Source organism: Grampus griseus (assembly GCF_964374135.1).
Source record: "Grampus griseus genome assembly, chromosome: 1".
Classification (NCBI taxonomy): Eukaryota; Metazoa; Chordata; class Mammalia; order Artiodactyla; family Delphinidae; genus Grampus; species Grampus griseus.
The window spans coordinates 178995016-179009250 of NC_139017.1; the positions used below are offsets into that span (position 1 = coordinate 178995016).

The window sequence follows — 14235 nt, forward strand, 5'->3', positions numbered from 1 at the left end:
TGGGATTCAGAAACTTTTTTTTTTTTTTAAATATTTATTTATTTATTTATTTGGCTGTGCCGGGTCTTAGTTGCAGCATGCAGGATCTTTTAGTTGCGGCATTCGGGATCTAGTTCCTTGACCAGGGATCGAACCCGGGCCCCCTGCATTGGGAGTGCAGAGTCTTGACCACTGGACCACCAGGGAAGCCCCCAGAAACTCTTAAGGTCTTTTTGCTTCTGGCTAAGAAATGTCCAAGGCCTACAGCGTAAAACCAGATGTGTTTTGCCTCCTCGATTCTGTTCTGAAGTCCTACCTCTAACCAGTTTGTAATGACAAGTTCCTCCAGCCCCCCAGGCTACCGTGGACGTTTGTGATGCTCTGGGACGGGAACGTCTGACAGAGCAGGTGTGGAGGTGTTGGGTACGGACGTGGCGGATGCGTCAGCGTATCGACCTGCAGGCCCACCTGGCACGTAGAAGCCACTCGCCGTTTGAACCACTGAATCAAGCTGATGTTTGCTTAAAGCATGATTCTTTGGGCATCGTTTTGCCTCCAAAACTTTACACTTTAGGTCATGCAGGTTAATTTTCTTTCTTAAGCGTTTTGTTTAAGTTCCGCTTGATAAAATGGGTACTGGGTAGGAGTGGAAAACCACTAGAGCGAAGTTGCTGGTGAATCGTGCTTTAATATCTATAGAAGGTGAACACAGGAGAGTGACAGGCGGGGACAGCGGTGGGGAAGTCGTGACGGAGGCCATCTCCTGCCACGCAGGCCACCAGGTGCTATCGCGTTGCTTTATGCGCTCAGCCCTGGCCCTACAGTGAGAAAAGCTGGAGCAAAGGGTTTTCTCCCCTATGCTGAGTCAGCGCTCAGATTAGCGGGGGGAACTTTCCAGCGGCGCCCGGAGAACAGTGGGGCTGTGCGTCAGGCAGAGCCGGATTCCTCTGTGGTAGGGCAGGTGCTGCACAGTGGGCGGGTCTCATCACCCGAAATTCAGACGGGTGCACACCCCACCACAGCGGGCGCTCACGGGACGAGCACACAGACACCAGGGAGGTGCAGGGGCAGTGAGGGGCTTCCGGCTGGACGTTCACTCAGGTAACGTTTTCCACGCCGACTGGGATGCCGTCCCGAGTCACCTTGATGAGGACCAAGATTCGGGGCAACACCAAGTCTGGCTCAAGCCAAAGAACCTGAAATTGGGACCTGGCAGAGAGTGTCTGGGTTTTTCTGCTGATGCGTGATTATTACACATTAAACAGAAAAGCATGATGGGAACCGCCTTTTCTTAAATATCCCAGCGTTGATGTACACGTTGTAAGACGCCCGACCTCCGGGAGCAGTCCCACGCTAAGCTGGGCGCTCTCTCCATGTGGGGACGTCACACCCGTTTTTCGGTTTGGGTCTGTGAGCATCTTTATTTTTCAGTGGAGGCTCTTCTGCGAGGCTGCTCAGGGTCCGGCTGTTTCTCGGCTCTGAGGTCTTCTCTCTCCTCTCCGAGACACTCACTGGATCGTTCCTAAAGAAACACTAATGTGAGCTCCTCTCTGCTCCCGTCTCACTGTGTCCCAGCGCTAAAATCCACCCAGGCAGAGGCTTTCAGAGCGGCCAGCCTTCCGGGAAGGCACCAGCGGGTGATAGAACCTCAACTACATCATCTCCTAAAGGATTTTTTTTTGTTTTTTAATAAATTTATTTATTTATTTTTGGCTGCATTGGGTCCTCGTTGGCTTTCTCCAGTTGTGGTGAGCGGGGGCTGCTCTTCATTGTGGTGCGTGGGCTTCTCCTTGCGGTGGCTTCTCTTGTTGCAGAGCACGGGCTCTTGGCGTAGCGGGCTTCAGGAGTTGTGGCTCGCGGGCTCTAGAGCGCAGGCTCAGAAGTTGTGGCGCATGGGCTTAGTTGCTCGGTGGCATGGGGGATCTTCCCGGACCAGGGCTCGAACCCGTGTCCCCTGCATTGGCAGGCAGATTCTTAACCACTGCGCCACCAGGGAAGCCCCTCCTAAAGGATTCTTATTCACTTCTGATGACTTCTGGTTGCCAAAACATTGGCAGTGCAGACCATTTCAGTGGCTGTGGTGACCCTGCTCTTTGAATTGACCCTCCCCTGAAGCATGGTGCCTGGGAGGGCAGGGCTGCTTTCTGCTCTGTCACCAACCCCGTGGTGGCGCTAGATGCAGCAGACCTCTCCCTGCCCCCAGGCCCTTTTAACTCTGACTTCCTACAACTCCAGAGAACTACGAAAAGATCAGCCTGTGATAGTGACACATCTGTTATGCACATTCTCCTCTCCCTCTGGCAGGCATTTTGGCAAACACTGTGGCTCCAGTGAGCAGCCGTGCTCTCTCACAGGAAGAACTAACCCTCGATCTCTTTCTCGAGTCGCAGTGGCGTAGGAGCCTGCGCTCTCAGAGGTGTGGGTTGGGCAGGCGGCAACCACGGCTGTCCCTAGTTATAAACCTCACGTCACGTCTATCAGGGTCACATCTGTCATCTACGAGGTCATCTGTCTGAAGGCACCGCCCAGTTTAAGAACCCCCCTGACCCTGTATCTTACACACTGAGGCCCAGCTGAGGCCGCAGAGCTAGCTGGTCAGTGGCAAGTTGGGACCAAAAGAAAACCGGAGGTCAGTCTTTGTCGCCTGTATTTGTCTCTGAGATTACATCGTTTGCCCGCTCAGGTTGGAAAGACTCACTTTACCTGGCCTGGGCGTCGCCGTTCACGCCATCATCATGCGTGTTTTGGAGATGGTCTGACGGTTCATCCACAGGGGCCTGAAACCTGCGTGAGAGAAAGCAGTTCCCAGGAATGCGGATGCAGCAGAGCCAGCCCGCTGCATGTGCTTAGGCTCACTGCACAGACACCGGACTTGAGCAAACACTTTGGGCCTCAAATATTTACCGAGGGCCAGGGCCACGGCAGTGGACGAGAGAGGCTGGGCCCTGCTCTCGTGGGAGACCCGTTCTGCGGGGGGAGACACGCCAAGGTTGGGAAGGAGGCCCAGCGGGACGGATGGTGGGGAGTGACAGTGAGGGAGACCTGCTTTCACTAGGGTGGTTTGCGAAGGCCTCCCTGCTGACGAGACCTGGGTGATGAGGTCCATGGAACAAGAAGAAGCAAGAACATTCCAGGCAGAGGCAGGGAAGTGGCAGCCAGTCTAGCTTCTTTGCGGGACTGAAAGGCCACTGTGCCTGGGGTGTGGGGAGGGGCCGACGTGGGCAGAGGTGAGCAGAGAGGGTCCCAGAAGGACTTTCAGGCCCCAGCACGATAGGCTTTAGAAAGACCACTGACTGTGGCATGCTGGAGGGGCCAGGGTGCGGGGCTTGACAACGGCGGCTTGGATGGAGGGTCACAGTCGAGACAAAGCAGGCGGACCAAGAGGGTTGAGTCAACAGGACTTGAGGATGGGTTGGCAATAAGGGATGAGGGAAAGAAAGGAATCCAAGTCTCCTGGGCTTTTTACTTGAGCACCTGGAGGACTGTGATGCCTTCACTGAGATGAAACAGGAGTAGCATGTTCGGCGGGGAGGAAACCAAGTTCGGGGCCATTGTGGGGTTTGAGGTGCCCTGAGACCACCAAGAGGAGACTCTCCCAGGAAGGGGCACTTGGAGATGAGTCTAGAGCTTGGGCAGATCTGTGCTGGGGAGGGGGATTGGGGGTCATCTGCAATACCATGGGGTTTTAAAGCCAGGAGACTGGGTGAAGCCCCGTAAGGAGAGGGCGTAGGATAAGAAGAATGCCTGGGACTGAGCCCTGGGGAAAACTGACATTGGGGCCTTGAGCCAAGGGGGCAGAGCCCAAAGCCAAAGAGACTAAGAAGGAACCGCTGGGGGACTTCCCTGGTGGCCCAGTGGTTACGACTCTGCGCTCCCAAAGCAGGGGGCCCGGGTTCGATCCCTGGTCAGGGAACCAGATCCCACATGCATGCTGCAACTAAGAGTTCGTATGCCACAACTAAGCAGCTCGCGAGCCGCAACTAAGACCTGGTGCAACCAAATAAATAAAGATAAATTAAAATAAATAAAAATTTAAAAAAGGTTCTCTTTCCCTTTAAAAAAAATGACAGAAGGAGGAACAGCTGGAGGGGCAGGAGGAAAACCACACCGGGAGTGTGGGGCGTCTTAGAAGCAAAAGAAGAGTGTGATGAAGGTGACAGACAGTTCAGGCTCACGAGTGCTGCTTCGAGGCCAAGGGATGTAGCCCACAGGTTGCTGATGGAACAGGAGCAGATTTGGTGGGTGGGGTTGGTGTGAGCTGCCAGCAGTGGGAGGAGAGGAAGCAGAGGGCAGCTCCAGATACCTGGAAAGCGGTGCCGTGAAGAAGGGTAGAGGCAGCCTCCCTGCTTGCCCCAAACCTCCAGGAGCTGGGCTCCTGCCCGAGCTTTCCATGTGCTGACACCAAGCACGGATGCCACTTCCCCCCAGAGATGTGACTCTGCCGGGGTGTTGCCCCTTGCAGGCAGGCAGGAGCACCCTACTTGAAGCCAGCTGCTCACGGAAGCAGAGCACACAGAAGGGAAAGGACGCCAATGCTAAGAGCACGGCTTAGAACGGGCACACAGCGTGAACAGGCTGGGTAGGCGGCACCAGGATGTCACCTCCACCCAGAGGCCCCCCAGGATAATCCCAATCTCAACTGCTAACACCAGAGGTTAGTTCTGCCTGGTTTTGAGGTTTTATAAATGGAATCACACAGTATCTGGAGTAAACTGCTTAGTAAATGTCAGCTTAGGAGGACACTGTAACTAGTCCTGGCTGGACAGGGATTTGATCCAAATTGTGCAGAAGGCATGATGAGTGCAACCTCTCAGTGTGACGTTAAAATAGTCACTTTAAAGGTGGCTTGGCAATTCTGGATTAATACAGCAATTGCACACACACACACACACACACACACACACACACACACACACTCTCTCTCTCTCTCTCTCTCTCTCTCTCTCTAATTTTTCCTTCTTCCCCAAACTCATTAAAACTAGTAAAGGGACCAAAACAATGAGGGGGAAAAAAACCTCTCCAGGTTGACAGCAGGAAAGGATAACAGCAAAATTTTGGAACTGGAGAGCATGTAGACAATGGTCACTAATTCAGCAGACCTGAGCGGCGGAGGCCCAACCAGTTCCCACCACAGAATCCTCAGGGGGCCCAGGAACGGGTAGCCCCAATGCCTCTGCAAGGAGGGTGGGACTGAAATAGGACGATGAAGGTCAAGATCCCTACCTCCGATCCGCTGCCCCCACCCCCAATACTGAAGGGTTAGTCTCTGGGAGGGTGCGACACACCGTGAGAACTACTGAAAGACAGAAAGTCAGCTGTGTGTACAGATACTCCATATGGTGACATTCCAGGAAGGAAACTGGGCAAAGATCTAAAACTGACATTGGGGCACCAAGAGTAAGATAAAGCAAAACAAAAAACGCTGCCCACCCAGATCCCTTACACCGAAGCACCGCCCATGTGCTCAGAGCTTCCAGCCTGCTCTCCTCCACCCCAACTCCTAACATGAACCGGTAACTGAAGATTTCCTGACAGCTGAGAAAAGCCTTTAACAGGGAAGGTAGAAACCTAAATAAACAAAACGTAACTTGGAGGAAACAGACTTCAGAGAGAAGGAAACTTAAAAAAACAAAAGCAAAAAAACATGTATCGGCCCCCAAAGGGTTAAGATATTCTGTCCATGCAGCAACAGAATGCTGTGTAACAAGAGCAGTCAGGGTACCAAAAACACCTCTTTGGAAATGAAAAACAATTTAAAACATTTAAAGGAGCTCTTGGAAATTTTCTTCAAAAATGAAGAACTAGGGCTCCCCTGGTGGTGCAGTGGTTGAGAGTCCGCCTGCCGATGCAGGGGACACGGGTTCGTGCCCCGGTCCGGGAAGATCCCACATGCCACGGAGCGGCTGAGCCATGGCCGCTGAGCCTGCGCGTCTGGAGCCTGTGCTCCGCGACGGGAGAGGCCACAACAGTGAGAGGCCCGCGTACTGCAAAAAAAAAAAAAAAAGAACTAAATAGAAGAGTCAGAAGATAAGAGAGGAAATCTCCCAGAAAGTATAGCAAAAAGATGAAGAGGTGGAAAACAAGACTGAAAAGAGATGGTAAATCAGGGCCAGCCCCGGAAGGCCAATACCCAAGAAGAATTCCAGAAAGAGAAAAAGTGGAGAAAATCAACTAACCAGTTCAAGAAGAAATATGCCCAAACAAGGACATGAATTTCCAGATTGAAAGGACCCACCGCTACCCAATGGACGGGACTAGACCCTCACCAACGTGAAATTTCAGAACGCTGGGAGCAGAGACGATGCCACAAGCTTCTGAAGAGAGAATAAGTGGGGACTTACCCAGTGGTCCGGTGGGTAAGACGCTGTGCTCCCAGTGCAGGGGGCCCAGGTTCGATCCCTGGTTGGGGAACTAGATCCCGCATGCGTGCTGCAACTAAGAGTTCACACACTGCAACTAAGAAGTCAGCATGCTGCAACTAAAGATCCCGCATGCCGCAGCTAAAGATCCCACGTGCCGCAACTAAGACCCGGCACAGCCGAAATAAATAAATGAATAAATATTAAAATAAATAAATAAATAAGGAGAATAAGTGGGTCACATTACAAGGATTGGGAATCAGAATGCCTTCAAACCTCTCAAAGATAGCCTTGGAAGTTAGAAGACAATAGAGTGATGCCTTCGAAGGAGAATCCTTTCCAATTTAGAATTTCCATCTAGAATTCAATACCCAGCAAAACTATCAGTCAAGTGCAAAGGCAGAATAAAGATATCGCAGCCTTACGCTGTTCAAAACACGTCCCTTCTCTGCACCCTTTCTCAAGGAGCTGCTTGGAGGATGGCCTTCACCAAACCATGAAAGAGGACACGTGTCATATGGGAATCAGGAGATCTCACTCTAGAGTGAGACAAATGGAGTCCCCTGGAGGGTGGTGGAGGGAGAGGCTAGGTTGACCACTGTGTACCAGCCCTACAGGGCAACCACCCTGGGGCTCAGACTTGAGAGGCAGGCACATTGAGGACCTGCCACCCAAAATCCTCTGCCACTGTTAACACCTCCAGTGCTCAAGTATGGTGCTGAGAGCCTGGTCCAGGTTCCTATCTAGACTTGTCCTAACCGTGTACTGGGGAAGTTCTCTTTGCTCTGTGTCCTGCTGTCTGGATCAGCTGAGGACCCTCATTATACCCCCAAGGTGTAAAGAGATGGGTAGTTGTGTGCCTAGAAGCAGAAACTCAGAGCAGCCTGCTCATTCTGTGTTTTGGCAGATGTCCAGAACCTGGTCCTCCCAGATGCCCTGATTAAACCTTCATGACCTGGCCCACTGGCTTCCCTGAAAGGGGCTCTCCCAGAGGTGTGGCACCTTTCCTGCGCACATTCTGAAGTGTCTTGGTTCCCCCGGAACACTCCCTGCTCTCACCTGGGCTCTAGCCGCTCCTTCACCTTGGCAATGGAGCGGACGTAGGGCGTGATCTGCTTGGTGATGGTGGTCAGGTAGGCATTCTCCTGCTTCAGCTGGAGAAGGTCATGGAGCTGGGCTGTGGGGGCCCAGGCCAGAGCGTTAGGTCTTGTTGGCTTCAAATTCTTACTCTCCAGCCTTGAACCATCTAAATAACCCAACTATTTCAGTGATTACCTCTAATTAAAGAGTGAGGTAAGACTTGTGAAGGCATCCTACTTACTGAATCCTGATCTCAGATAGATCATTTGGGGGCCAGTTAGCAGCTGTGAGGCAAAGTCAAGAGCTAGGGGGAAGAGCACGGGGGTTCGTATCTGGTTAGTGGGTAACTGGCTTCCTGCCCCTGAAAGCATGTGGATTAGCTCCAGGACCGGGGTGCGCCCAGCTGCCCGGGACCTTCATAGATCTCCTGCTCGTTAGCCACGCGCTGGTAGGATTCCTCCCAAATCTGAAAGAGAAAGTAAGTTGGATATTGCACGTGGCCGTGAGTTGGAATTTCCCTTGACAGCATTTCTGTCCTCTAGCTACTCAGAGCCATAGGGCACTCCCAGCCAGTTCATGTGGTTCCAGGCAGCAAAGGCCCAGGTTCCAGAGCCTGCCACACGAGGGCCTCCTGGGGCACCAGGCCAAGGTCCTCCTCCCCCTTCCTGTCCTGGGGTAGCTCATGTACATGCTGACAGGTGGAGCTGCAGGGGAGGGAGGTTCCTCGGGAAGGGCTACCTCCTGGAAGACTGCTCTCATGCCCTCCACGGAAGCATACTCCAAGGCGATCTGTGTGTCCACCTGCAGGGACTTGTGCAGGATGTCACCCATGATCTCGGCCTTGATGAGCGAGTGGTGCTTGGTGAGGTCCCGGTGCAGCTCCTGTACCTGGTCCTTCAGGTTCTGCATCTCTGCCTGCAGGCGCTGGGGGGAGAGACCGCGTGAGTGCCTGTGTTTCCTGCAGGCTGGGTGCACTGCGGGGGCCTCAGTGGAGGGACGGCTTGCAGGCCAGGTGGCCAGGACTAGATTTGGCCACTGCACCTTGGCGAGAAGGGGTGGGGCCTTTCCCAGCTGGCAGGTCCCTGGCCCCCTCACCCGGTAGGAGTTCTCAAAGTGGCGGCAGTGTTCCGTGAAGGGTGAATCGTCGCCCTCCGCCAGCAGCACCTTGGTGCTGATGGACCGGTGCAGCGTGGGCTTTTGGACCGGTGACCCCAACATCTTTCCCACGGGGGAGGGGCAGCTGGGTCCCATCAGCACCTTGGGGCCCGAGCCCCCTGCTAGCCTGGGGAGAGAACTAGTGTGGATGTAGACGTGGGGGTTCCGGAGGGTCTTCCCTTCCCCCAGCCTCCCAGCGCGTTCTCAGCCTTCTCAACCCTCTCACCCCAGGCTGCACACCACTACCACGCAGGAGCTCTGAAAAAAACTGAGGCAAGGCTGTGTACACCCAAGACCAATGACGTCAGCAGGGTATTTTTTTTAAATCCTGAGGGTGATGCCAATGTGCAGAGGAGTCCACCAGGATATCCTCAGACAGTACGTTCCCTCACACACACTCGACCTTGCAAATTTGGCTTGACGCCCAGTATCCTTTGCCTGGGGCCCTGGAGCTCTCAGCAGACACATCCAGCTCAGGCATTTCTCCTAACTCCCTCGGGGGTCTCCGGTTCTCTAGACTGGGCCCCGCCCCCCGCGGAAGTCAGACCCCCTGCGGCTTCTGGAGACCCAGGCCCCACCCTAAGCTACCCCTTCCTTCCAGGGCTTAGGCACCCCAGTCCGGGTGCAGCGGCGGTGGGTGGGGGAGCCCCTGAGTCCCTCTGTCCACCCCTGGCCTGGCTCCACTCCAGGTCAGCCACGCGCTTCCGATCCAGGGCGGCCCCGACGGCTGTTTCCAGGCTGGGCGGCCTCTCCCTCCCGCGTGGACATCTTTGGAGCCCAGACGCGGCGCGGGGAGCTCGGCGAGCTGGGAAGGGCGGCCCCCACCCCAACGGGGACCTTGTGCCCGCATCCCCTTCCCGGTCCCGGCGCCCCTGCGGCTCACGTGCTGGTACCGCCCCCGGCACCCGCCGCCCGGCGCGGTCCCAGCAGCAGCAGCGGCTCCAGGCAGCGCGCGAACTCGGCGCGGTGGTCGCTGGCGATCTGGGGGGACGGACGAACTCGTGAAGCAGCTCCAAACTCCGCGGGCCTCCGCCCCCGGCCCGGCCCACCCCGCGGCCCCGCCCACCTTGCTGCTCTGTGCGGGCCGTAGGCGATGTGGCCGCGTGACGATGCCCTGCAGCCTCTCCACCAGCTCCTGCGCTCATGTGGGTGGGGGCGTGGGGGTGACAGGGAGGCGGGAGGACCGGAGGACGCGTCCGTCTTTAGGATTTCACCTGCCATCCAATCCTTCCACACCACCCCTGCCCCCAAATCCACAGGAAAGACTGGGGGGTCTGGACTCCAGTAGACACAATGCACTTTGGGGGAGAGGCTTATGCTCCCTTCTAGGCTTTGCTGTCCTCTTATTTTTTTATTTAGTTTTTGGCCGCGCTTTGCGTGGCTTGCGGGATCTTAGCTCCCCGACCACCAGGGATTGAACGGGGTGGAGTCCTAATCGCTGGACCGCCAGGGAATTCCCTGCTGTCCTATTAAAAGGGGTTCAGCCAGCCCCTAAATGTTTTGTAGATGATGGTGTGGAAGAGGGGGCTACCCAAAGACCCCCTGGTCCAGCCTCCAGGTAACAGGCTGCCCAGCTCCGAGGTGGGGGGTTCTGGTGTGCAGGGTGGGTTCCTGGTGGGGAGGGGGGAGACACAGAAGCTGTGGGCACTCACATAGCCCAGGTCCAGGAACTCAGCCTTGTTGGCCAAGCTGAGAAAGGAAGAGCAGATGGCCAGGTGGACCTGTGAGAGGGACACTGCTCAGTGCCTGGGCTGGGTGCCCGGCCCTGCGCCCCCAGCTCCCCTTACCTGGAGGGTGGGCAGCAGAGTAGCCAAATGGGAGAGCTGCTCCTTGAAGGCCTTGTCCTTTTCTTCATACTGGCTGGGGGAGGAGCGGGCAGCCTCATCTCCAAGGGGAGGGCTGCCCACCCCCACTCTGGGGGCGGGCTCAGAGCTGGGTGGTTCCATCTCCCCACCAGCTTTGTGCATCCTTCCTCGACACCCCTTCCCTGAACCCTGAGCTTTCCTCCTCTCCGGTAGACACCTGGATGTCTTGCTCTCCAGGGTGGGCCGGCGCCTGCCCGGGCTATGAGATAGGTGTCCGGAGGTCAAGGGGCAGGGGATGGAGAGCCCGCCACCACTCACCTCTGCACAGCCTGCAGCAGCAGCGCTTTCCTCTCTGCCAGTTTGTCCTGGGAGGGAAGGTCTGCTACTGGCTGGGCAAACTCGGCCCTGCCACCTCCCAGCGCTCTCCCAGTACCCTGGGCCCCAGCCACACGGCTGCTTAGGCTGGCTCTCTCCAGCCCACCAGCGCTGCTGCCCGGGCCACCTCCTTCTTGCATCTCACTGCCTGAGAGCCCTGGTGCCCTCACCTTAAATGTCACCTCCTGGGGAAAGTCTTCCCTGACCCCCTCTCACCACCAGCGCCAGCCTGGGGCAGGCCCGTGCTCCACCTCTAGAACTCTCCTGGCAGCTAGATTGATTAAGTAACTTCTGAAAGCAGCTCAAGACTTGCTGCCCTGCTACACTGGAAACTCCACACGGGCCCCCGGGGGGAGGGGCCTGCCCTGTGTCCCGGGCACCGGCCATGGCTGGTAAGGATGCTCAGCCTGTGGCTGTCTAGTCCCCCCTACCCCTCACCTGCATGCTGCCGAACAGGGCGTGGATGGCGGCCTCCTCATCCGCCGCGCTGCGTCGCACCTCGTCCACCATCGCCTGCAGCAGTGCGATGGCCTCCCCTGTGGCGGTCTGCAGGGCCTTCACCGCCTGGGGACAGGGCGGCCTCAGCCTTGTGGGCGCGCGTTCTCAACCCCCGCCCCGGCGCGCTGGGCACCCCGCGCTCACCAGCATCGCCTGCTGCAGTCGCTCGCAGCCTTGCACGTACGCCGACTCGAGGTCCACGCAGTGAGCCCGGCTCTCCCTACGGGGAGCCCGCGGATGAGCCCTGCTCCGGGCCACCCTCCAGCCCCCTCACCTCCCGCGCCCTCTACCCACCCCTGCATGTCCCGGAAGCAGCGGATGCACAGCAGCGACTTCTTGTCGGTGGAGAACATGATGTAGGGCTCAGCGTGCAGTGCTGCGGCGGAGGGGGGGAGTGCGGCGGTGAGGGCTCCGGCTGGTGCCTGTCCCCATCCCCGCCCAGCGCTGGTCCCCATCCGGCACGCCGCACTCACTGCACTTCTGGAGCACGTCGCGGCTGCGCTGGCCCAAGGCCACGATGTCGTGGCGCGCGAACATGCGTGCCCGGTGCGTCTCATCGCGGCAGCGCGCGCACAGCGGCTGCCCGCACGTGTTGCAGAAGTACGTGGTCTCTGCGTCCTGCGGACAGAGCTCGGGCTCAACCCGCCCGTGAACTGGGAGCCTGATCCCATCACAGCCCGCGAGGGAACTGCAGCCTCCGCACGTCGTGGCTGTGCGTCTTGGCCCCGGCCTGGGGCAGGCGCGCGGTCACATGCAGCCCTTTCATGTAACCCCAACGCGCAGCACTCTCATGTACCCAGTTTACAGACGAGAATATTGAGGCTCAGAGAATAGGTAAGGAGGTCCAGTAAGGAGCAGTTACCCAGGACGGTCTTGCGGAGGGGGTTACATGGGGTTGTGGGGAGGGCAGGCATTGCCTTTGCAAAACATTTCACCTATAACAAAAACGTATGTGTACGCCTGTGTGTGTGTGAAGCCCCGCCTTGGCGCCCTCACTAGTAGCCACATGGATGCCTACGCCGGCCATCTGGAGTGGGAACTTGGCTGGGAGGCGAAAAGGAGTGAAGACCTGCAGGTGCCCTTCCCCAGGGCTGAGAGTCCAGGGCACTGACCCCAGTAATGGCTATGAAAGCACAGACCCCCAACTTCCTACGTTGGCACTCAAGGCCATTTCCTCCCCATGCTCTCCTGACCTCCAGCCCCTCACCTCCTGCTGGTTATGTCTGTACTTCTGCGTAGCACATATTCTAGAACTTGCCCGCCCTCCCAGACCTTTTGCTCCTGCAGGGACATCCTCCTGGGATTTGGAATACCTGGTCCAGCCTCCACAGGCCAGAGAGAGTCTCGCGTGCCCTTCACAGTCCAGCCTGAAGCCTGTCCTCTGCTCCCTGGTCTTTCAGGATCGCCCCTCCCCAACGGCACAATGTCCTCACTTCCCCTTGGGCTGTTGATAGCTGCCCACAGCTACCCAGGTAGCAGCGGACCCCAGAGGGCTGGCCTAGGCCTGTGCCCTGGCATGCCCTTCCTGTTCCAATTCACAACTGTGTTCTGAGTTGGGCACCAGTAAGCTCTCCCCAAATCGAAATAGCCTTAACCCCTGCAACTATCTTGGTGTTGGCCCAGGGCAGTTGTTTTGGACCTCAGTCTCCACACCAGTAAAATGGGGCCCACATTCTGGATACAGGGTGCCTTAGAGAGGCGTTGGAGAATGCCCTGATGGGTGATCCTCTGATGACATGGCACACACTGCAAGCGTCAGGACAGTGCAACCTGGCACCCTCCGCTCCCCACCCCACCCCCAGGCGCCCCTGCCTGCTTGCCGCACTCCTGGTCGCAGTTGGCACAGCGCACCACGTCCATACCATCCCCTGAGCTGTCCACCAGGAACTGCAACAGCCGATCCACCGGAGGCAGCCCGCTGGGGCCCTTCACCACCGTCTGGTGTCTGCGGAGAAGCTCCAGCCAAGATCCGGAGGCCCCTTCCCGAAGGCTCCCTACCCCCTTCCTACTCCAGACATTCCAGTCTGGAGCTAAAAATAGGGCGGCGGGAGGTGGGATGACTGCAGGTCTGATGTCTGTAAATACCTCAGCCAGTGCTCTCTGACCCCGTCCCTTTCCAGTCCTAGGGGAATCTTGGGATGGGGCTGGCGACTCAGGGTGTCAAAGGCAGAAGGCTCCCCTCAACCCCCTCTCATGGCATTGGGCAAATTTAGGGCCACCCCGGGTAACTTGAGCCAACATAACCTGCTTGTGTTGACTGAAGACTTCAGGACCCCCAAGTGAGTTACTGGGAGTGTCCAGACGCTGAGCTGAGATCCCCTACTCCAGCAGCATTGAATCCGACAGCACGCGCCCTCTAGCCCACCCTCGCCCCCTGACTTTCTGTGGGAGGCCTTGGGCCATAACCCCAGGTCTCAGTTACCCCATCTGTAAAATGGGCTGGAGCCTTCATGTTCTCTGGCAGAGAGGTGCAGGCTGCGGGCAGCCTCTCCCAGCCGTCTCCACAGGGAGTCAGAACCTTGCCCTCCCAGCACCTAGGTCCCAGCCCAGCGGGGCCTGTCTCCCGTCTTAAGGGGCTCGAGGCACTCACTGGCACAGCGGGCAGGCGAGGCGGCCGTCGGCGGTGCGGCCGCGCAGGCAGCCGGCGCAGAAGTCGTGGAAGCAGTCCAGCAGGCAGGGGTGCTCGTACTGCGCGCGGCACAGCGGGCACACGAGCGGGGGGCCGCTCGCCGCGTCCAGGGCGCCCGGGCCCTCCAGGGGCGCAAAGATAGCTCCCGACATCTTCGGGCACAGCGCAAGAGGGCGGGGAGGCGCCCGCGGCCCCTCTGCCCCGGCGCCTCCTCCCTCCTACCTGGCCCGCTGGACCACGCGCGGCGTCCAGCGGTCGTGGAGCGGGAAGCAGCGAGGGTCCGGGGCTGGGGGCTGGAGCGCCGGGCGCGGGGAGAACGGGCAGGAGGCGCGCGGAGGGGCCAGACCCTGTGCCG

General features: G+C 57.6%; 1 protein-coding gene across 1 annotated transcript; it reads right to left on the minus strand.

Annotated features, from left to right (window-relative positions):
* Positions 1 to 5: 5 nt before the first annotated feature.
* RNF207 (ring finger protein 207) lies at positions 6 to 14032 on the minus strand (the record flags this gene model as incomplete). Its single annotated transcript, XM_082680666.1, has 17 exons — positions 6 to 1501; positions 2683 to 2763; positions 7398 to 7515; positions 7833 to 7884; positions 8157 to 8342; positions 8514 to 8700; positions 9457 to 9554; positions 9640 to 9708; positions 10226 to 10294; positions 10361 to 10433; positions 10697 to 10743; positions 11192 to 11317; positions 11396 to 11471; positions 11546 to 11627; positions 11725 to 11869; positions 13064 to 13196; positions 13842 to 14032. 17 exons carry the CDS (start codon positions 14030 to 14032, stop codon positions 1333 to 1335), a joined length of 1902 nt encoding a protein of 633 aa, XP_082536792.1. The 3' UTR covers positions 6 to 1332.
* Positions 14033 to 14235: the final 203 nt, after the last annotated feature.